Source organism: Dunckerocampus dactyliophorus, chromosome 2 (genome assembly GCF_027744805.1).
Source record: "Dunckerocampus dactyliophorus isolate RoL2022-P2 chromosome 2, RoL_Ddac_1.1, whole genome shotgun sequence".
In the NCBI taxonomy this organism is placed as follows: Eukaryota; Metazoa; Chordata; class Actinopteri; order Syngnathiformes; family Syngnathidae; genus Dunckerocampus; species Dunckerocampus dactyliophorus.
Genome location: NC_072820.1, coordinates 42581322 through 42605767, shown reverse-complemented (window position 1 = coordinate 42605767; position 24446 = coordinate 42581322). Strand labels below are relative to the sequence as shown.

At 41.6% G+C, this 24446-nt stretch overlaps 1 protein-coding gene across 3 annotated transcripts in view; it reads left to right on the top strand.

Annotated features, from left to right (window-relative positions):
- The window catches only part of uts2r2 (urotensin-2 receptor 2), a 37300-nt gene that overhangs the window by 2167 nt on the left and 10687 nt on the right, over positions 1-24446 (top strand). For all 3 annotated transcript variants that reach the window (XR_008566801.1, XM_054760171.1, XM_054760183.1), the window contains exons 3-8: positions 4645-4720; positions 4844-4886; positions 8347-8411; positions 9001-9057; positions 11632-11785; positions 20827-20950. Coding sequence is in view for 2 of the 3 variants with exons in the window: in XM_054760171.1 (XP_054616146.1) it covers positions 4645-4720; positions 4844-4886; positions 8347-8411; positions 9001-9057; positions 11632-11785; positions 20827-20950 (519 nt within the window). In the remaining variant the exon portion in view is untranslated. The remainder of the gene's footprint in view (positions 1-4644; positions 4721-4843; positions 4887-8346; positions 8412-9000; positions 9058-11631; positions 11786-20826; positions 20951-24446) is intronic.

Here is a 24446-nt window from a genome sequence, read left to right as displayed (position 1 = left end):
AACATTAATTTGTAGACTTTGAATATGGTTAACTCCTCCCTGAGCTCCCCCCTTATCGCGGTGGAGGAGTTTGTGTGCCCTGATGATCCTAGGAGCTAAGTTGTCGGGAGCATTTATGCCCCTGGTAGGGTCACCCATGACAAACAGGTACTATGTGAGGTACCAGACAAAGAGTGGCTCAATAGACCTTTATGATGATAAAAAACATTGGAGCACGCTTTCCCTTGCCTGGACGCGGGTCACCGGGGCCCCCCTCTGGAGCCAGGCCTGGAGGAGGGGCACGATGGTGAGCGTCTGGTGGCCGGGCCTACGCCCATGGGGCTTGGCTGGGCACAGCCCGAAGAGACAACATGGGTCCCCACTTCCAATGAGCTCACCACTCTTGGGAGGGGCCAAAGGGGTCGGGTGCAGAGTGAGCTGGGTGGCAGATGAAGGTGGGGACTTTGGTGGTCCGATCCTCAGCTACATAAACTAGCTGTTAGGACATGGAATGTCACCTCTCTGGTAGGGAAAGAGCCTGAGCTGGTGCATGAGGTTGAGAAGTTACGGCTAGATATAGTGGACTCACCTCAATGCACAGCAAAGGCTCTGGAACCAGTCCTCTTGAGAGGGGTGGGACTTTGTTCCACTCTGCCGTTGCCAGCAGTGAGAGGCGACGGGCAGGGGTGACAATTCTTGTTGCGCCCCGGCTTGTGGCCTGTATGTTGGAGTTTAACCCGGTGAACGAGAGGGTAGTTTCCCTCCGCCTTCGAGTGGGGGGGACGGGTCCTGACTGTTGTTTGTGCTTATGTGCCAAACAGCAGGTCAGAATACCCACCCTTTTTGGAGTCTCTAGAGTAACTACTGGAGAGTGCTCCTTCAGGGGATTCCCTTGTTCTGCCGGGGGACATCAACGCTCACGTTGGCAGCGACAGTGAGACCTGGAGAGGCGTGATTGGGAGGAACGGGCCCCCTGATCTGAACCCAAGTTGTGCTTTGTTATTGGACTTCTGTGCTCATCACAGATTGTCGATAACAAACACTATGTTCAAGCATAAGGGTGTCCACATGTGCACTTGGCACCAGGACACCCTAGGCCGCACTTCCACAAATATTTGACGTTAACCGAAAAACAAGCCAACCCGGGGTGGACGCTACCTGAGGTTCCACTGTGCTTTAAAAAATAGTGACTTCTGTGTCCAGTTTTTCTCCTTGTTGGTGTAAACACTACACATGCAAAAGGGAACTTGTTTGCAATTGCATCATCTACGTATGGTAGTCCGATCTTTAGAAGTCGAACACAGTCTGTCATGCTTAACGCTAACGGGAAAGTTCATGTCGACATAAACGGAACGATTTTTCATAGAAATGACACCTTTGGGTCTCAGATTTGATGTTGACTTAAGATGGCACTTTTTTATCGAAAAGAAGAACACATTGGGCCAGGACTTGATGAGTTGGTCGGAATAAACGGGACCGACTTCAGTGGGTTCCTTTGTGGGTTAGAGCAGTCTGAAAATTATTGAACAATTGGCGATGCAATAAAATCAGACAATTTTGGGTGATGTCCTGAACTTAGGGAAAGGCTTGTGTAAATAAATTGAAATTGGTGGTCAGGTTAGTAACAAGGTTATTAAGTTTAATAACCGGTACCCTTCCTGCAGCACTGATGATGCTTGTTGTGACAATACCGTTTTGTGATTCTGTTCAGCCAACAGCTGTTTTTCTTCCACTCTGTTGTATGAGGTGTTTCACCTTTACACCCACTGTTGTGTGGCACTGGCTCTGGCATAGAGACATTCTCTCTCCTTGGCCTCACCTCATTCCAACTCCACCTTGAATAACTGCCATGCCATCCTCCCACATGCTGTTAAACCGAGCCTCTCCTCCTCTCTCCCTCATGTTCACCAACGGTGTAATAACTCTATTAATCACTATTTTTCCTCCAATATAAGCTATGTACTTCAAACGTGTCAGCCAACTGAACAGGTTTGTAATGAGAGAAGTACCTCAGTCATCCATAAAATTAATGATGCCCTTGGTGTGATGTGCTAAGGCAGTCATGAAAGGAGTAACAGACTTTGCACACTTGTCTGACAAGGAGCGTGCGAGTTAAGGGCGGAGCAGACGTGAAAAAGTTTGACAGTTTGTGGCTGGTTAGTGAGGGCGTTTCTTACCGAGATGGTAGGAGAAAGAGACTGGTGTGCTAACAAGTAGTGCCCTCGACTCTAATTGACACCATGCCTCAATTACTCACCTGAGGCTACATCCACTTAAACCAGTGCTTCTGAAATAGTAGGGCGGGCCCCCCCCACAGTCAGGGGGGTTGTGAGAGGCAGGCAGGACTTTCAATATCAGTGCAGCCCTGCCAACATGTATGAATTGTACTCAGCTTGCAATATGACTCTTGAATATGCTTGTGTGCTTCACTGCTCTCCATTTTTTGCATTTCCTTTTGAGTCCAGTCTGTACAGCACTGTTAAAAATTAATAGATATTATCAGTTTCTCAATAGTATTTCAAATGACTTTTCTAATGGGATCTTCAACAAACTGCTCTAATTTTAAAATGTCTTATTTTGAAGGCCCGAAGTGTGTTGTGCTGTATGTGTTGAGAATATCTGTTGATGGTTAAGATGAGCTGGGAGCAAGAATAAACGTGCCTCTCATCCTTATTTCGCTCAGAACTTGCACGACGTCAGCGGGCATCGTAAAACACTTGTTTGCCTTAACAAGCAGTAAAACACAAACTGTAAAACACACTTTTACAGCCTGAGTCTAAACTAAGCTAACCCCGCTAGCTTCCATCCATGATCCGTAAGAGAGGAGTTTCAAAGTTTTTTTGGCAACTTTTGCCGATGTTTCACTTCGCCATCTCGAAATGTTTACTTCGGGAGGAAGTGGGCTAGTGTTTGTGATGAGATTCCGCCACAATTGAGTGGTCCGCCTGGGAAATACTTCCCCACACAGACGTTCCTTCTCAGGATGACAGCATTACGCCATTATTCACATTATGTCAAATTCCACGTTTAACAGTCGATTACATTTTTATTGGCCAATTCTGTGATTCCGGAAACGTGGAAATCATAGGGCCAGAGGTAAACCTGTGGTAAATGTGTGGCATCACTTTATATTGCCCATTGCTGCCCTGTTGTTTTACTGTAGCTGGCATTCTGCGTACACTCCAGGTTTCACGGCGGGATGTAACCCGGAATTAATCGTGGCCAAGTGTGTCATGATGGTGTAGAAATTACAAAATGTTGACTGTATACTCATTGCTAGTCTCGGTTCAAGCTAATATGTGTCAGTGTTCCGTGGTTGTTGCTTGTAAACAGTTCATGCTAATACAGTAAGTGTCAATATTTGGTGATGTAACTTTAGCTACGATCTAAATAAATTGTTGCAGGGTAGCTCATGACACAACTGTGTTTATCGTTAGTGGGTATTAAAATGGAGGAAGCTAAATGGTTGTACTTTGTGATGTAAAAAGTAGCCATCACATTGCGGTGACCTGTATTGCTTTTGCGCAAATTGCTAGCCATCCAGGTCAAAATGCTTGTCATAAATTGAATAGACGGCAACAGTTGTGTCTTGCAGGTAATTGTTTTGCGTATGATACATAATTGATAGCACAGCACGATGTAGCTCGTATAATTCCTTCTCATGCATTTTCTCATGCACATTTACAGCAGAGACACAGTTGCCAGGTCTCGCAAGAGAAACAAGTGACTAGCTCTCTGAAAATAAGCCCAAAAAATTGGCAAGCATCCTTACAAAAAACAAGCCCACTGATCGGTGAATCTGGCTACACTGGCCAAGATGCTTTGTTTATGTGTGACGTAACGCCAAACTTTTACCATAAGCGAGCATCCAGCGGTTTGTGAGGCACATAGCGCATGGCCATTGATCGCAGTGCATATAAACAGCAATGTCACGCTGAAGTGATAACTGGAGAAACCATAGTCTGGCTAATTTAGTGAAGGAAACGTACTGTTTCCGAGTGTTTCCCCACAGGTCTGCTGTTTAACTCTGGTGGTGGGCTCCGGGAGGGCGGAGTCAAAATGATGTCATCATATAATTTGTATAATTGGCCATGAAGCAAAACTCAGTGTTTGTTTGTGTACAGGTAAAACTAAGCTTTTTGGTTTGTGTCATAAGAAATGTACGACATCATGTCATGTTTTTTAAAACACTGGTGAAAGCGTGTTCTTTTACTGGCATGCTTTTATTTTGAAGGTATAACCTTACCGGCTACAGGACTTTGTGTTTTAAGGTTGCCCGAGTGTTGTCAAGCGGACCGGAAAGTCGCAGTTACTTGAGGTTGTGAATAAAAAGCTGGCACTGTGGAATAAGCTTTGCCATCTGATTGAACCCACACATACAAAATATGACAGGTTTGCGGTTTGCCACAGGTAAGCTCAGATAAACAAAGCTAAGGTAGCGCACTGCAATCTCTCCAGCAGTTGATCCCAATATACATGATGATGATAGTTAATAATGATGATAATGATTGGTTTTGTGACTATTTAGAAGAACTTCTATACTGTAAACTCCTTTCACTTTTGAAAACACTTCTTTCTGCCCACCAACTCCTGTGGAAATTGCATGTACGGTACATAAAATTCAATAATTTTGCAACTCCTGTCTGTATTTGTCTCCCTCATTAGGATGCACCCCTCAGAAGTGTGGGCGTGCTGTCGCAGACGGTGTGGTGACAGTGGAGGAAGCTCAGGTCCTCAAGAGGTGAATACTGTCAAATAGTGTGTCATCTCCATATTTTTAGTTTCACTGCTTTCTAGCTCAGTGGGTTGAGTGAAGCACTTTAAAACCTTTTTTTTTAAATTGTATTTGATTTTGTTTGCACAGGCTGGCTGAGAGGGGGCTACAACTAGCTGGATCCGAGGGAGGAGTGAGTAAATTGCCAACTAAAATTTGAGGAACCAACAATGATTGAGCAACAAGCACACTTCTCTGCTGTTTTTTTAATATGTCTCTCATTGGGAGTGAATTTCTTTTTTATAATTTATGTAGTTGTTATTTAAGTTATTTTAGGCCCAGCATTGTAATGGAACCAGATTTGGCTCCAGTTCTATGACTTTTTTTGGATAGGTCTTTACACATTGCACTTTTCAATTCCTTTTCTGTCGTTTTTGGGGGATTATTACCGTGTATCTAAAAACAGAACCTGACTCCATGGCTTGACTTTATAGCAGTTCACCAGCCTCAAATGTTGGGGGTATAGCTACAGTGATGTGAAAAGTGCCCCCTTTCTGATTTTTTTTTTTTTTTTTTTTGCATGTTTGTCACATGTAAATGTTTCAGATCATCAAAAAATTGGAATATTAGTCAATGACGACACAACTGATCACAAAATGCAGTTTTTTTAAAATGAAACTTTTTATTATTAAGGGAGAACAAAAATCATGGTTTATCATATCCGAGTTCAAATTCTCTAACCACACCCAGGCCTGATTACTGCCACACCTGATCTCAATCAAGAAATCACTTAAATAGGACCCGTCTGACAAAGTGAAGTAGACCAAAAAATCCTCAAAAGCTAGATATCATGCCAAGATCTAAAGAAATTCAGGAACAAATGAGAATGAAAGTAATTGAGATCTATCAGCCTGGAAAAGGTTATAGAGCCCTTTCTAAAGCTTTGGGACTCCAGCAAACCACAGTGAGAGCCATTATCCACACATGGCGAAAACATGAAACAGTGGCGAAACTCCCCAGGATTGGCCAGCCAACCAAAATTACCCCAAGAGCAGCGACGACTCATCCATTAGGTCACAAAAGACCCCACAACATCCAAAGAACTGCAGGCATCACTTGCCTCAGTTAAGGTCAGTGTTCATGACTCCACCAAGAGAAGGACACTGGGAAAAAACGGCCTGCATGGCAGAGTTCCAAGACGAAAACCACTGCAGAACAAAAAGAACATTAAGGCTCATCTCAATTTTTCCAGAAAACATCTTGATGACCCCCGATGATCATTTAAAAACTGCATTTTGTGTTCAGTTGTGTTGTCATTGACTAATATTTCAAATTGTTTGATGATCTGAAACATTTAAGCCTGACAAACATGCAAATAAATAAATCGGGAAAGGGGCAAACACTTTTTCACACCTCTGGCTATATGCCCAGGAAGAGTTTTGACTACCCAGTCTGTCAAAGGTAGCTTCGGTCGAGTGCCAAGTTAGTAGGCACCAGGGCCCAACTGATCGTTTTTTGGGGCTGTCGCAGATGCTGGGTGGGCTGAAAAAAGGCGATATCCGATATACTTGCAGCTACTGACTATTTGCAAAGAGTTGAAAGACAAATGCTGAAGCTAACAAAGTGGAAAAAATGTTGACCACAAACAAAATAAATAATCAAAACATGCATCACATTACTAGACTTAATACAAGGGACTAAACTACATTTTATGTAACAATGTAGCTGCTTTCAAATTATGCAATATATAAAAACGAAATTTCATAAATACACAGAACTTGATGGAAAATGTCCTTTGTGCCAATAGATGGTAACCACATGAGGCGTGGATGTTGACAGTGGGAACTTTATCTCAGCCATGGGAAGGATGTAAATTTTGGGACACATCATCAGAGTAGTGTACCTTTGAGTCAGTGGGTGTTTCGGTCTTTCAACACTAGACAGCCTCATCAAAGGCGGCCAACTACATGGTGATCAAGCCTGAGCCTGTGTCCCATGCCCAATCATGAGTAAAGTAGTGCCTGGAAAGTGGAGGGAGGTGAGCTAGGCAGTAAGGTCCCGATCTTAGATTAAAAAAAAAAAAAACTGCCCCGCCCACCAGGTCATCACTAACGCCTGTTGATGAATGCCAAGGTCTTTCATAAGCCTCATGGTAGAAGAAGCCACAAAACCTCTGCATCCTACTTCAGCTGGATAGACCTTGGCCTTCCATCCTTGTTGTTGGCAGTGACATCTGCTGACAGATCTGTGTAGCGCAATTTCTTTCGTTCGTTGGCCTCTTCGGTGGAATCCTCCCATGGGACCGTGAGCTCTATGATGTAGACCACCTTTAGTGAAGGGGACCATAGCACCAAGTCTGGCCTGAGGGTGGTGGTTGCAGTCTCTGGGGGGAAAGATTAGTTGCTTGCTTGACTTCTACAAAGAGATGTTTATGTGAACGACCCACACAATCGACCGGTAGCTCGCGATTGACATAATTGGCACCCGTGGTGTACTAAATACCACACTGGCAAAAATGAGCCAGATTCTGGACTGCAAGATCTGTGGAACACATAATTTGAATTTCTTTCAAAGGTTAACTCTTACTCTTGGCTCTATCCCCAAACCTGCTGACATGTAGAGTTTAAAAAATATATTTTCCTGTGCATGGTCTAATCTTCGATAAGATACATGTATAAAATGTGTGTCATATTTACCTGATAATATTGATATTGATAATATTTTTCCCCTGCACTCTCTGTGGCTTTGCCTTTGGCTGATTCGCATAATAGGCAACTCTCTAGATAGCAGGGACTGCATTAATGAGCCATTGTGGCTCTATGATCGCCCACATCTTTGCTACATAAGTTTTGCATCATAACTGTCTATCATAGCACAGATCCTTGCGAAAATGACATCATCCACCGGAACCTTCTTTTATTTGCCATGATTGAATACACTAGTGTTCTCAAATACATTAAAAGCAATATCGCAATATTTGTCAGTCAGTCAATTTATGGAGGAATAACAATCAGTGTTGGTATATTTAATAGAATGCTAAAAATAATCTACAGCGGGGGTCTCAAACACAATTTTCCTGGGGGCTGCTGGAGGTAGAGTCTGAGTGAGGCTGGGCCGCATCAAGTATTGGGAGTTGGGCTGTGAATCTCGGGGAACCTCATGATACGACACGCGATACATGGCTCACAATATCAATAATATCTTTATACAGTAATAGGGTGAATCAAATAAAGAAATAATTTGACAGTTTACATTTTGCTGCATTCAGATGGGATAGGCTCCAGCTTACCCGTGACCCTGTTGAAGAAAAGCGGTATAGAAAATGGGTGGAATTTTTTTACCACATTTTTTTAAGTGACTCACTCACTCTTAGAACGAGCACAGTGCTGGGTTCTGCTGTGCTCTTCTGGCATCGAAAAAGACAAGCCAGATATTTGCAGGGTGTCATGTCCTAACCCCTGCTGTCTATTCCAAGCAAACCTCCCTCTTAGCCAATGATCGGCTTATTTATTGAGTGTTAGGGAAAGCAAGACACTAACTGCTGAGAAAAAAAGGTTGTGTGACACTAACAACACTAAAGATTTGCAACTATGACTATGCTGTGTATGTACTGATTCATTTGTTGTAATCCTTGTTTGTTTTGACCTTATAAGGCCTCCATCTTGGACCTGCACTCAGGAGCATTGTCGATGGGGAAACAATTTGTTAACATTTACAGGTGGGACACTATATGCTATCTTTACATATTGTCCTCTGAGATATGTTTCTGTATTTGACTGCTGGAATGTCTTGCATAATATGTAACATTTGCAGGGGTTTGTTCATCCGAAATAGTTGTTCATCAGTCTTCCTGAAATGCTGGCTCTTGTGAGCTATCACCTCCAGGTCCAGTGACCCATACTCGGACCCATTTGTCACTGCCAGCAAAATCTCATTCGTATTGGGATCATCTGCTCCTCTCCTTCCTTTTTCCCACTATTCATGTCCACCAACACCCTCATTAATTTCATTCTCAGATTCCTCCCATCTCTCTGTCATTCCACTAGGCAGGTGGCAGGATCCTCAGAGAACACTATCTGGGTGATTTTAATCACCCCACCCTTCACCTGTTCCTCACAGGAACCAGTTTCTTGTAAACAGTGTTATCTACTTGACCTAGACAGCACAGTCCTCATGATTAACCTTGCATGTGATTATTCTTTAATTTATGCTAACAGATCCTGCCTTCTTTTACACAACCATTGTGTTTTGTGTCTCCTGTTCTGATCCCTGCCTGGATTTGTATGCATCTGGAAACCTGGGTCCAGGTATTTTGGGGATCAGATCCAGGAAGTGTTCACACAAGAGGATTTCCAGCTATACAGGTGACCACATAACCTTTACCTTTTAAAGCAGTCCTTCCTTTTATTTCCACAGTTCCACAGTCCGTTCCACGCTGGTGGACTTTGAATTTTCTTCAAATTTGTGTCCCATTTCTGACTTTAAGGTTATATTTTTCTGCTATTTCATCACTGCAACCATTTTGTGGTGAAATCACATATATAAAAAATAAAATATAAAAAAAATATATTTTTTTTAACCAAAAATTGCGACTGTGTGGGGATCCATTGTATTTCATGTGTGGCTTATTTTGACTATAATTACCAAGGTTACAGTAACGTTCAAATTTGCACTGCACTTCGACCGTAGTCCTCTTTGTAGACACAAAAATACCTTCTCTCATCTCCTATACAGTATCCTTGTTTTTTCACTCTCCTCTTCAGGCACCACAACATGGAAATAAATAATACTACATAGACAATTCAAATATTACATCCAGTTGGCAGTGACTGACTGTTCACGCCCACACACCTGTTTACCTCAGCATTACTCCTCAGGCTGCTGTTGGAAAACATTTTTCCTTATTTTGTCTGTGCACCAAAAATGTACAATATTTAGACTATATTTAGCTGACTATTGTTTCTCTGTAGCTTTGATTTACCAGCATTTTGATTACGTCGGGCTCACATTGACTGAGTAGATCTGATTTGTACATTTATTATAGAGGAGGCTGATAGCCATCAGTGGATGTTTAATTCCATGTGGTGACTGCGATTGGCTGGCGACCAGTCCAGGGTGTACCCCACCTGCCGCCTGAAGTCAGCTGGGATAGGCTCCAGCATCCCCCCGCGACCCTAAAGAGGAGAAGCGGTATAGAAAATGGATGGATGGATTTCGTTTTCTTTTCACATAGCCATAACCCATGTTTGAATTCTGTGACTATGGAGCAAAATAACATAACTGTCATGTAATTCGAGCCTTAGATTTTAGATTAGATTTTTAATTGATGTTGAACTTTCTAAGGGCCTGGTCACACGGGAACACTTCAGGTTCAGGTCGTTTTATTGTTACAGCCTTTCATCTGTATGGCATGCTGGGTGTCCTGAAACGGCATTTGTATAATCTAACAATGCTCTCTTGTCTTTGCCGTGTGGACTAGCAAAACACTACTTTCTAAGAACAATTACTTTGCCGTCACATGACCAGAAGTGACCGAGTGTGTAACGCTGCTGAAAAGCCAACATCAGAATATTTGGACTCTCTCAGTGGACATTCTCCTGATATGTTTGTCTTTCACCTTAATGGAACACGACAGACCTCACTCATGCACGTGTGTTCTTTGTTCTACCATGGTCTTGGTGTGTCCAATGTCACATGTTGGTGTACCTTACGTATAACATTGTTTTCACCCAGTGATCTGTTCCCCTGTGGATGTGACTATTGACTGATCAGATTTTTGATCAGAAAAACGTGGACAGAGTCTAAGGCTTAAGAAGCATTTGATTGGCAGCAATTCCTGCTAAAAATACACAAAGAAAAGACGTTTAACTGAACAGCTATTAAGTCATCAATACCAAAGAAGTATTTATAAGTTTAGAATCCTGAACGCCCGATCCCAACAATGCATTTATACGTCTTTTACGTTTTTTTGCGCAAGAGGCAAAAAGAGGTGATGTTGCAACTCCCCATTGATGCGTTCACACTTCAGAGCTCTTTTAAGCCATAAAAATGGCCACAAGGTGGCAGAAGTGCATTAGATAAGAGCTCGTCAGGGATCATGTTTAACGGACAAATCACACGAGATTGAGAGAGCGTGGAGGAATGTAGCGTGCAGAAGGCGACGCATTGTAGGGAAATTTTAACGCATCCACACGTGTGCACACACATGCACACACATCGTTCTGTTCCAAATGTGAAAGTTCTAAATAGTTCATGGTGTTATATTTGTAAATACATTTTATTTTGATGTAAAACAACCCTTTTTTGTGTGGTTTATGTTTAGGCTTAGACATTTGAGCTGTCAGAAAAGCAAAAAATATCTGTGTCAAAGTGAAAGTTATGCTTGAAATGTATCTTTTCACAAAAAGAAAAAGCTGTCTCCCTTTTCTAGTCAGGAACTGCTATTTTCCTGATACTTACCTATTTTCTACTGCTGATGACTAAAGAACGGAAAAAGGTAGAAACAATTTTTGCTGATGAAAGACAGGAGTCTCATCTTTCTTTTGGTAGGTTACATGTTTCCATAGCAATAGAACACATTATTCTGTGTGCCTTGATAGATCAGTCAAATTCGTCTAAAATGGCCGGTACTGAAGGGGTCGTCTTTTGGAAAATGGCTGGGATTGAATGAGTTAATGAATCAAAAGTGTTCAGTAATCTGTTTCTCTTTATGCCCTTTATACCCTGCAGCAGAATGCACACCCATACTTTATTTATATGCTTGTTTGGGAGACGGGTCTAAAAGCTTTTAGTAGCTTGAAAGTGGAAAGTGAAAGCCAATTTACCTTTATGATAATGAAGAAATTGAATATTGAAAATGTAGCTGCTTAACTGCAGCTGAGACAACCCTTTGACAAGGAAAGCTGCCTTAACCTCTGCCATGTTCTTTTCACTTTTAGAGATGTACGCAAGCGAATCCAAAGAGTTATTTCAGAGACGTTTGGTTTGGACCAAAGTCTGATGTACCTCACCAAGCCCACCTTCTTCTCCAGGATCAACTCTTCAACAGCCAAGACCCAACACGACGAGTACTGGCACCCACACATAGATAAGGTATTTGATGGATTGATGGGTTTGGCGTTGGAGCATGTTCTCCCTGTGATAGCGTGTTTTTTTCTCCTGGTACGCCAACTCTAAATTGTCCATAGGTGTGAATGTGAGTGCGGACGGTTGTTTGGCCTGCGATTGACTGGCGACAAGTCTGCCCGGGTTAGGCTCCAGCACATGCGCGACCACAACCGGTGTAGAAAATGATGGCTGTAGATGGATAGATGAATGGCTTTTGGGTGCTGACCAAAATGAAAGCCAATTTACTCTACACAGACTGGTTGGTTTTACTCATTCCCAGAATTGTTGTGATGACTTTGGAGATTTGATTGTCGGAGTAGCTGAAACCCACTATTTTCAATTATGCCTCTGCATCTTATTCAAATTATTACATACATTTGCTTCCCGCAACCAGTAACTGAAGTCCCTTTTCCACCAAATGTCCAGGAGCTTTTATTTCTTGGTAATTGTACTTCCTGGGTCTAAAAAAATCCTTGTGACTTACTTGTCTTTTGCGTTTTCACAGTCGCGAGATCCCTGGAACATTTACATAAATCAGGCTGATGACGCTGCAGAAGTAACATGCTTGATTGGGCTGTACAAACTTAGTCCATCACCTACCATTTTGTGTACAGTCATTCCTCACCATTTTGCGGTTCGAATTTTGCGGCTTCACTCTCGTGAAGGTTTTTAATTTAAATAGTTCAACTTCATCGTTTCGGCACCAGCACCGTTTCAAAAGGACTGATTCGGCACCGTTGTCCGAAAAAAATTAAAACGAGACCCATTTCTAATTAGTGGTTAGCAAACTGCTAATATTGCTGCATTTTAGCTAGCAAGCCGAATGGCTTAACACACAGCTAGGGTAACCATAGCACAATCATACATTAAAGGGTCCCTTGCATGATGAATCAACTTTGCGAATGGTAAATTCACATAAATTACATTTATAGTTCATGCAGCTCAGCCGTATTTACGAGGGTGACGACATCGGAGTGACACGTCTCAGCTAAAGCACGGTAAACAAATGCTTCTCGAGGTAGATTGTTGACTTGGTTCAGTATATTTTTTATCAAAATAGCAGTCATGCCAAAACGTTGCTTGTGGATGTCACAGATTATCCGAGTGATACTGTAAACTTTCTTCTCCAAAAGAGGACGGTTTTAGACAACAATAGACGAAGCAAGTGCAGAGTAGGAGGGACAGATGGACCCCCACGTCGGGTTGCGTTCTTTGCAGTGATCATTTCATTGACTACTGCTTTGAAGGAACACGTTTACAAGAAGCATGTGGCTTGAAAGTACGGTATAAACGCATTTTGAAAAAGGATGCTATTCTGCCGGTACACAGGAAAAAAAACAAGACAACGAAGAACAACCACTACGTCAAAGTTCGCACGACAGTAACTCTTGTTGTTTACATAATGTAGCACTATTCCACAATAGCGGCAAGACTGCAGAAATATCTTTTGACAGCGATATGTTTACTGTGGGGGGCGGCAGCTACGACAGCAAACATTCATCCTCGGCGTACAATACAATAAAAGAGTTTATGAAAACCCCTTTACACTCATTAAGAAACAGATTTACAACAATAATTAAAGGATAAGAAACTCCAGAGTAATTTACACTCATCTCCATGTCTTACAGCCTAAATCTATGTTCTGCAAATTCTCTATTTCATCTCCAAATGTTTCTTCCGCCTCAAACTATTGACACATCGCTCAAATCTTCGCTATAATCACTGCAAACATCCTATGTGTCGTACACTGCCTTGTTTGTTTACCTGAGCGATATTACAGATGATGCTAGTTCCGGAAATGAGGCTGAACTGTCAGAGCTAGTTCGTCATGGCTGATGCCTTGAACTATGAATGGAATTTTTGCAAATTTATTGTTCGCTTTAAAAAATTGAACAATGTAGAACATAATTACAAACATACAGTATAACATATTTAAGCAATGTTGATGAATCATATCAGTGACCCTTTAATGTTGCAGCATTTAAGAAGTCACAGTAACAAGGGATTTATCTGTCATCCAGCTCTCGATAAACCTTGCGAATATCTTGAAGTAAATGTTTCGTAGCACTTTTTCAGTCATGACCGGCGAAAGAAAATGCTCATCCAGTCAGATATGTTCAGTACTGCAAACCCCGGCCAAAGGTTCCCAGTTATTTAGAAAGCACAATGGAACCTCGGTTAGCATACACCCTGGTTAGCACGTTTTTTGGTTAATGTTGAAAATTTATGCCACAATTTTGCCTCTATTTGAGTGCATTCTCCTGTTAGCGTACAATATGGCACGCATCATGTGTTCTCAATGTATTGTCACAAAACGTCCTTCCTTGTTAGCATACTACTAGCAGGCTAAACAAAATGGCAGCCAGTACCAGACGTTACGTCGCCTGTCTATGATGTCATCAGCGGTTGACTCTGTAATGTTTTTAAAGTTTTAGAGCTATAGTTTAACATTAATAAAACTAAATTCTAAATGTATATACCTGTAAATATTGAATGAAAGGGATAAATTACCATTTAAGGTTACTTTGACCTTCATTGAAGACTGTTCAAATACACGATGCGGCAGCAAGATCAGCCACCACTACCTTCCGGTTTTCAGTCCCATAAAGAATCACATCTTGTGTTAAAGTAAAAGTAACCTTAAATGTTCATTTATCCCTTTCATACATTATTTCATTAATTGGATTCACATTATGGGGAAATTTTATTCGGTTAACATCCGTTTTGGTTAGCGTCTGACCTTCTGGAATGAATTAATGATTCTAACCAAGGTTCCACTGTGCTACACCTCAACCAGGGCCCCATAAAAATAGCAAAGAACCTAATTTCTTCCCCAGTTCCTGCAATAACGTTGGTTCCTGGGTCTCTGGAGTTTCCCGCTGAAATCACACTTATTCCCTAATGTATGTAGGACAGTAGGGATGTTTTTTTTCATTATTTGAAATATAAGGCTGCTGCTAATTTTTATAGTAGAATGTAGATCATTTTGAAACTTTATCTTGAGATTTGAATAAAGACTTAAATGACTTAAATGATTTTCTTGTAGTGAAAACTTTTAATGTTATGAGCTCAATGCTTGCCTGATTAAGGCCTTTTCTCAGCAAATAACACTGTGAATGGTGATTTTTAACATCATGTTTGATGTAACCTTGCCAGACAACCAACAAGCACTGAGTGCTGTGATGTGTTGTATGGGGAAAATGTTTTCTGAGGTGTCCTTTGGCTTTTTTGCTGTCTTATTGTTTTTTGTGTGGAATTGCTCCTGCTCCTTTCTTGCTCCATCTGTCTTTGCAGACATTCTGGGGGCTAATTGGCTAGCCTCGCACTCATTAAAATGTAAATGGTCTTGACATTTTTGATAGCAAATTTTCTTCCCAATCGATCATACAGCTATTAGGGTGTCAAATCACAAATTAGACTGTGACGTGATACAATGTACGTTTTGTACACGGCATTAGGAAACCACAGTGGAGTAAAGGAAAATTTACTAACACAACTTTCATGACCATGGCTTCGCTTCGACACCGGTGAAAGTGTTCGTGTTTTTTGGTATGGAGCTCAGAGGTGTACTGATGGATGGAAGCTTAGTTTGCTTAGTTTAGCAGAGCATGCTATTGCGGCTTTGTGTGTGCAACTCAGGCTGTATGGATGTGTTTCCACCGTGTTGTCTTCTACCACCTGTTAATGTAAATGAGCGTTTTACGATGCTCGCAAACGTTGTCTTAACCCCAGCTGATCTTGCCTGTCAACACACATTCTCAACACACACAACACACTTCCGGCCTTCAAAATAAGAGAGCCACATCCTGTCTAACTATGCAAACAAAATAAGGGTCTCATAAGAAATATATTACATTACAGTTGGAATTGCATCAACGACTAAGTCTTCCTTAACCACAAGTGTGGGCATTACAATATGTTGAGGATTTGGTAGAAATGTTTGCAGTGGCTGACATCCCATTAGAAGGTGCATTCGCTTCTGAATTACAGGGCAAAATTGCCTGAGTGGAATTTTATTTACTGGCAAATTACCTGATAGCAGTATTTTTAAAAAACTGTTAAACCTAAGCAGTTATACATTTTGCATTTTGTTCCATTACTGTATCAAAAATTACCTTAGAGTAGTTGAAGCTAGACTAAGGGCAGAAGTGACCATTTGTGAGCAGCAGTATGGTTTCATGCCAAAAAAGAGTACTACAGAGGCAGTATTTGCTTTGAGGATGTTAATAGAGAAGTACAGAGAAGGCCAGACGGAGCTGCATTGTGTTTTTGTAGATCTGGCGAGAGCTTATGACAGGGTGCCCAGAGAGGAACTGTGGTATTGTATGAGGAAGTCTGGAGTGGCAGAGAAGTATGTTAGAGCGGTGCAGGACATGTATGAGGACTGTAAGACAGTGGTGAGGTGTGCTGTAGGTGTGACAGTGGAGTTCAAGGTGGAGGTGGGACTGCATCAGGGATCAGCTCTGAGCCCCTTCTTGTTCGCTATGGTGATGGACAGACTGACAGACGAGGTTAGACAGGAATCTCCATGGAGTATGATGTTTGCAGATGACATTGTGATCTGCAGTGAGAGCAGGGAACAGGTGGAGGAGAAGCTAGAGAGGTGGAGGTTTGTCCTGGAAAGGAGAGGAATGAAGGTTAGCCGCAGTAAGACAGAGTACATGTGTGTGAATGAGAGGGACCCAAGTGGAAGAGTGAGGTTACAGGGAGAAGAGATCAAGAAGGTGGAGGATTTTAAGTACTTAGGTTCAACAGTCCAGAGCAATGGAGAGTGTGGAAAAGAGGTGAAGAAGCGTGTACAGGCAGGATGGTACGGGTGGAGAAAAGTGTCAGGTGTGATGTGTGATAGAAGAGTTTCAGCTAATATGAAAGGAAAGGTGTACAAAACTGTGGTGAGACCAGCGATGTTGTTTGGTCTAGAGACAGTGTCAATGAGGAAAAGACAGGAGACAGAGCTGGAGGTAGCAGAGATGAAGATGCTGAGGTTCTCTCTGGGAGTGACCAGGAAGGACAGAATCAGGAATGAGTACATCAGAGGGACAGCACATGTTAGAGGTTTTGAAGATAAAGTCAGAGAGGCCAGACTGAGATGGTTTGGACATGTCCAGAGGAGAGATAGGGAATATATAGGTAGAAGGATGCTGAGTTTGGAACTGCCAGGCAGGAGGCCTAAAGAAAGACCAAAGAGGAGGTTTATGGATGTAGTGAAAGAGGACATGAAGGTAGTTGGTGTGAGAGAAGAGGATGCAGAAGACGGGGTTAGATGGAGGCAATTGATTCGCTGTGGCGACCCCTGAAGAGAAAAGCCGAAAGGAAAAGAAGAAGACTGTATCAAAAATTAACTGAACCGTGACTTTAAAATCGAGATACGTACGTACCAAAACATGATTGCGGCGTACTTGTAGAGTTTAAACATTTCAAAGACCTTACAAAATGTTACCCATTCATCAGTATACATGCTAATAGGTAACATGTTCTAATATGTACAGTAGTTCTCATTGTTGTTTGTTTACTGTAGCACTTAATGATGTCACACTATTTACATCTCTGACACAGCTGCAGTCATGGGAATAAAGAAGACGAATTCTAAGTTCAGTATTCTGAAAACACCCTGAATTCACCCTTAAGGCTCAAATGATTATTGCTTTCCTGTCAGCTAACTCATGTACTGTGTGCTTTATTAGTACCCAACTGTGCAGGGGGGCAACTAGTCTCACATACTGTAGGTGCAAGTTGTCACATCGAGAGCTTATGCCACATAAACAAACAACAAACTTTGTCATAAGTACACCACAGTTGTCCCTCGCCACTTCATGGTTCGAATTTTGTGGCCTCGCTCTAACAAAAAATATATTAATTAATAAATCGTTTTGGTTTTCGTGGTTGAATAAGGCCTATTATTAGTCAAAACGTACGCACACTTAAGCAAATGTTACTTTTTTTTTGCCTGAATTAAGCATTTTCAAGCATAAAAATAAATGGATAAATGAACTAAAATACATAAAATACATAAACCCGATCAGGGTTTTATGCTGCCGATTCCGATCATACATGAGTTAAATCGGCTGATACCGATCACATGGATTAATTATACGTTTTTCAATTTATTTATGATGAGTGCTATTGGCCAGAGGTGTCGGTATAAGGGGGAAAAATCTGGATAATTGCAAGATTCCGTAACTGCCATGGGGCCCCAAAAAATAGGTGATTACTACTAAAAATTGATAGTTAATAAAAAAGGGAGGAGTGGGGGGCTCTAGCAGGACTTCCAGTTAGCACGTAGGTGAGCTCCAACTGAGAGAGCAGTCGGTGAACCCAGTGTCTTCCACCGCTGACAAAGGCTGGTCATCTCGTCCGATGAATTAGGTTATTTTTCGGGTTATTAGTTTAGCAGTCTGATTGTCACACACATACAGGCAACTGTTGTCCAGCGTTTTGGCTGCATTAGCTGCCGTTTGACTCACGATCACGCCGTGAGCCTCGAAAACTTTGTCAAGTGTTTGTTCTTCAAATGACGTATTAAATTAAAGGATTTTAATGTGCCACCCCCCACGAGATATTTTTCATGGCATGTAGCTAGGTAAGTTCCACACAGCAGACGTGTTGGTTTGGTTTTGGCCCGCCTGTGCAGTGTGAAGGAAAGTGGGAGGAGGATGTTACCTAAGTAGTTAGAGCAAGATCGCAGACATCGCTACGGGCTGCGATGGATAGATAGATAGATAGATAGATAGTTAGATAGATACTTTATTAATCTCCAAGAGAAATTCAATAGTACTAACCACAGGTGATCAGCTTTTGTGATCGACGTTGAATGGTATTTAGCGACATATGCTGATCACATGATTTTTTTATGGAAATCGGGCGATACTGAATGCCAATCGGTCGGAGCATCCCTAAATATATGGTATTCAAAAGACACATTCAAAGATGTTGGTGTAGTATTCTACACGTGTCACTAGGTGTCAGTAATGATTGGTGAGACACAAGACTTGATCTTGAACAACAGGCTTTTATTACAGGTTTGAATTATCTCACAACAAGTGCAATAATCCCCACTAAAAGTCCATAATAAAAACATGGGCTACTGTTGTTGCTGTAACCCACGCCAAGCTAAAACTCAACTCTGAACTCGTGACGTCATTTCCGGTCCGCCCGCCACTCTGCTCTCCCAGCACCGGAATTTATAGCAACACACACAAACACAAGTCTTAATGTTTCAAATGGCTGTAGTTTAGTTTAGTTTGGTTTAGTTTAGGCATGTGCAGTGACTGGAAATTTCTTTGTGGGGCATTTTGTAGGTCTTATTTGTTATAGCAGGAAAAGCACAGATGAGAAGACAACCATGCTGAGTGTTTTACCCCAATGTCAGTAATTGTCTCATTAAGCAAGCCTGCACAAGTGTGGGGTCTGGTATACCAAAATGGAATGCAGCCATCAGTGTTAAATCCACCTTACCTTTGCCTGAAGTCCTAGGTTCCCAAAGTGGGGTACACCAATTGTCATAGGGGATAAGTGAATCCAAATAAAAAAACAATTAGCGCCTAACACTCACAATTACAAGTGTGCTTGAATGCCCCACAGCGCCTGCACAGCGCAGAAAGAACAGGGTAAAACGCAGGAGACAGAGTATGAAATTGTTTATTGTTCTGTGTGCATTGTACGAGTAAATACGTTTGATGATTACGTTGTGCATTGAGTGTTCAACCTTGAAAATGTCAATTATATTGGGGTTCCAATCTCTGCATTGCTCAGTGGTGGAAAGATGTCACTGTGTGTATGTGTCTAGATGAGAGACGAGATGAGAAAGTGGGTATTTCCCCCCAAAATTAGTTGTTTGTACTGTAGTTTCTGGACTATAAAACGCACTGGTATTTAAGATGAATCCACACAATTTAAAGAGAAAAACAGATTTGTGCAAGGATAAGCTGGACCGCTCTATAAGCCGCATGTTTCCATGTGATGACACGGGATATTTAGTACACAGAAATGTTAGACACAAATATTAAACATAAACAGTAGCCCACCAGCAAAGTCGTGCTGTCATTGCTGTCTTGATCCTTCGCTTTGAAAGACCAGATGTCTTGTTGAATGAGCTTGCAAAGGCACATGGAACCTGGCCCAGCAAGGTGCACTGTGGTCGGACACACACTCCAAATAGCCGATGTGCCACCACGCTGGTCAGGGGAAGCAGGGTATAGAGAGCAGGTGGAGCCACCTGGCGTGGTCCAGCAAGGTGCACTGTAGTCGGACATACTCTTCGAGCAGCCCCGGTGTGTTGCCATGTTCTCATGCCAGAATACCTGAAGCAAGTGTCTTTTCTTCAGACATTTACTGCATGGACCTCCCGACACCATGGGAAGTACACGAGATGTTGCGAGACCAGAACCTGACCACATATTAGCTGCATCACTGTATAAGCCTGTATAATCACTGTATAAACCTCAAAGCATGAGAAAAAAGTAGCGGCTTATCCACTGGAAATTACAGTACAGTGTATTGCATTTGTATACTTCAGATACTGGTTTATCATGTTTGTTAAACTTTAAAATTAATTAATATGCAGATTTGAATCATGGCAATCCTAAGTGGACAAAAAAAAAGTGAAGCTCAAATTCAACTCATTCAAACATTCGGATCCCAACATCAGACTGGAAAAAAAACATTTGTCAGTGCTCATGTCAAAGTATCAAAATCTGACCATGCTGAATATATATATATATTTTTTTACCCGAATTACTTATGTTCTATATTTCAAGTTAATTAAGATTTTTTTTTAAGTGTGCAGGAGTCAGGTCTTCAGGCCAAATGTCTGCAGGGGTGTGCGACTATGGAAACTTTGCGAATGTGTGTTCACAATCACATTGTGTGTTCACATGGTGATTTGATCCCAGTGGTGCATTAAACCTGTGAGGTGCGAGATTAAATGCTCATTATATTTTTGCAACAAAAGGGAAAGTCACCATTAAGTGTATGTATACCTTCAAATGATGAAAATCAAATTCTATGTTCCCTTTGCTTTCTGTCAGGTGACGTATGGTTCATTTGACTACACGTCCCTTCTGTACCTGTCTGACTACGGCTCTGACTTCACTGGAGGAAGGTTTGTTTTTATGGACCAAAATGGAAACAAGACGGTTGAACCACGGGCAGGTAACTACCAGCTGTTCATAAAAGTCATTACTCTTCAGTATTTTAATGCACCATCAATACACTATCAGGATTAACACCTGTCACCTCTGTCTTTGTAAAGATACACTTAAAGTAATGCATGCTGGAGGATTTCAGCCCAGGCAGGCTTAAAATGATAAGTGACTAAACTACATTAGGGAACCTGAGGTAAATTTAGCAGACAATGGTGTAGCAACATGAATGTAATCTTCTGTAAGTGGGTAATCCACAGTAATGACTGATAAGCTTTCAAGGTGCAGCGGATTAGGCTTAACTGTTCTTATTGTACCTGATGAGTGAGGCATTACGTCCTAATATTGTAGGGATTTAGGTGTCATGTGTCTGCTGGTGTAGTGAATTGAGAGAAAAGACTTGTTTTGTCAAGTCTTTTAATAGAATTTTTGACTTTCTCATCCTTCCTGAAATATTAGGTTGGTGTGAGTCAGCTAAACCGTTTGCGCTGTGAGAGTCCAATGTGACGCCAGATATTTTCACAAATTATAGTGCACTATATTTTTGAATTTTGGGAAACACACTTTCAGATGCGACCCCAGGTGGGAAAGGCCAATTTAAGGTATATTAACAGTTAATATTGTATTCAACTTCCCCAAACTAATAACTACTACAGAGAAAATGTGAAGAAAGTGTACCGTAATATTCGGTGTATGAATCGCTACTTTTTTCGCACACTTGGACCCCTGCGGCTTGTACAGTGATGCAGGCTGAAACTACAGTTCCCATGATGCTTAGAGTGCAGCTTCAGGAAGTAGTGAAGTGGACCGGAATATCACGTATTGAAGTCTTAATCTGCGATCGTTTTTTGATCTGGCTAATCTTATGTAAATTGGATCAAGTGTAGAATTACGACAGCTTCTGTTTGGACTGCTCGGACCACCAATTGTCACTATTATAACAGTTTGACGTAGCGTAGGTTGGAAAGTAGGGCGCATGGATGACGTTATAAAGGTGACTGTTGTTGTGATACGCTGTGCTCACATGATGAGTTGAATAAACAGAGCCAGCACACCTGCTCCAAAAGAGTTTACTTTACACGCCCTACACCTCGGACGCTACACAATCACCAACGGGTTTCGAAAGGCTATACTACGGCGTGATGAATAGGGCAACTCAAGCTACAGGACTAATTTACATCAAGATAAAAGACACGGAGAGCAACAACAAAAGGGAGAGAGACTGACAAAGTGTGTGACAAAGGAATTATGAGGCTGTTCAGTTGTGAAGAGGAGGAGGATGAGTTACTTTTATGGTAGGCTACTGTTTAACCAGTCATGATTAATGCACTGTTCTGCACTGTTTAACTAGCCGTGTTACACGCACTGTTTTGGGGAAAAAAAGCATTTATTTCAAGATTCAAAAGACCGATGCGCTCTATAGTTAGGAAATTATGGTAATCATTTTCTCAATATAGAAAAATGTGAAGTAACAATTACTGTAAATGTTTGCAGACAGCACGACACAGCCAGCAATTTAATTTAAATATAATTCCTAGTTAACATTTATTTCAAAATTCATAATATCACTTCTGCTTGTAACTATGCTGATTACAACTTGATGGAATAGAATTTGGTTTCAAGCTATGTAATTTAATGTTGAATGTCATTATCACTAAATACATCACATCTCCTTATATTACTTTCTGGAACTGAACTGTCTGTAACCGAATCTGTTTAGCAAGGAGCATGTCTCCCGAGGCAGTTTCCTATTTCTGGCGGCTTTGCTCCCATGTGACAGCAAACCATCATCTGTTTTCTTTGTTCATCATGTCCTTTTGTTCACTTTGTCCTTCTAGCTCTTCTAGCTCTAGCTCTAACTTTTTTCTCGCGTTGTCCCATTCCTTGACCTCTCAAGCCTTTCTGCCTCTTAATCAGAACACAAAAAAACAGTCACACTCATAAAATGTCTGTCACACCTCACTGTCAGTCAAATACTCAGGTGACCAGGCAGTGTGCAGCTGTTAGACACCCTGGGCTGGTGACTATGTCCTACAATGGAGTAGTGAGTTATGCTGATGGATGTAGAAAATAGTGATTTTGACTTGCCCATTGAATCGTCTCCCGTGACAGCTCTGTGTTAATAGTGTAGTAGGTTGCATCAATGAATTGCGAACAATCGCTTAACAATTGAGTGAAGTAGGTCACCTCTGATCCGAAACCCTTTGAAATGTGCAAAAAGATGTAGGACAGAAGAGACTGGTTCAGGTGAAAAACAAGATGACACCTGTCTCTTTAGAAATTCTTCGGACTGATTTTTAAATTCCCAGCAGAGTTAAAGAACCCTTTTGGAATCATACGACAGGACTGACAACGCAACCCAGAATGCCTCAGACATAGCAGAACCTCTTAAATTATGCATCAATAGCCCAGATACATTTTTCTTCTAAAACGCACCTCAAGGATGCACCAGCATGCATTTAAAGATGTAATTAAAACCCTAAGATGACAATCGGGCCTGCAGAGCGGGATAAAATGAAAGACACTAATAATGACATTGAACCCCAGGGGAAGAAAGTACAAAGGAGCATTACAGAACAGTAAGAGGCAATATAACCCAATTAACATCAATGACCAGAGAAGTAAACAGTGGAAATGTACCAGGCACAAAGACTGAGTATCGATGGTAGATTATGAAAGACAGCCTCAACCTGTATTCCTCTGTTTGTTGTGATTGTTGTTGTTTTTTTCTTACTGCATTGCAAAGTGTTGAAAATGCTGAACAACAAAAACAACAACCTGGCCTGGCAGTCAATAGTGTAGTATTTAAGTAGTATATTCTACTAAAGGGATAGCTACCTCTGTCGAAAAGTTGTTTCACTGGTCTGGGGATGTGTGTTGTCCTTGGCGTGCGGTCGTGTGCACACTTCCAGGCTGGTGTCAGGCGATCTCGCGAGATCAAAATGGTACGAGGTTTCTCGTTCAGAACAAAAACTGTCTCGTGAAAATAAATAAGTAAATCACAAATGAAAATTATTAGGTTATTAGGTTATTAGGTTATTAGGACCCTCCAACATAGAGCGGAACAAATACCAACTAGTGCTGAGGGAAGGAAAAAGGAGACACAACATGTCCAGAGAGCGCTCTCTACCTGTGGGTACCCACGGTGGGCTTTTAACAAATGTCAAAAGAAGAGAGTAGGGAAAGAAACTCAAAAACCCACAGAAGCAAAAAGGAGAGGAGTGGTAGTCCCTTATGTAGCTGGGGTCTCCGAAAAACTCCAGAGGATCTTATGGCAACACAAAATTCCCACCTATTTTAAACCAGTAAATACCCTGAGACAAAAACTAGTGCATCCTAAAGACAAGGCTCCAAACCAAAAACAGAGCAATGTGGTCTATTCCATCCACTGTAAAGATGAGGAATGCAAAGAGCACTACATTGGGGAAACTAAGCAAATGCTCCAAAAAAGGCTTTATCAACACCGCAGGGACAATTCTAGTGGTCCTCAATCAGCAGTACATCTA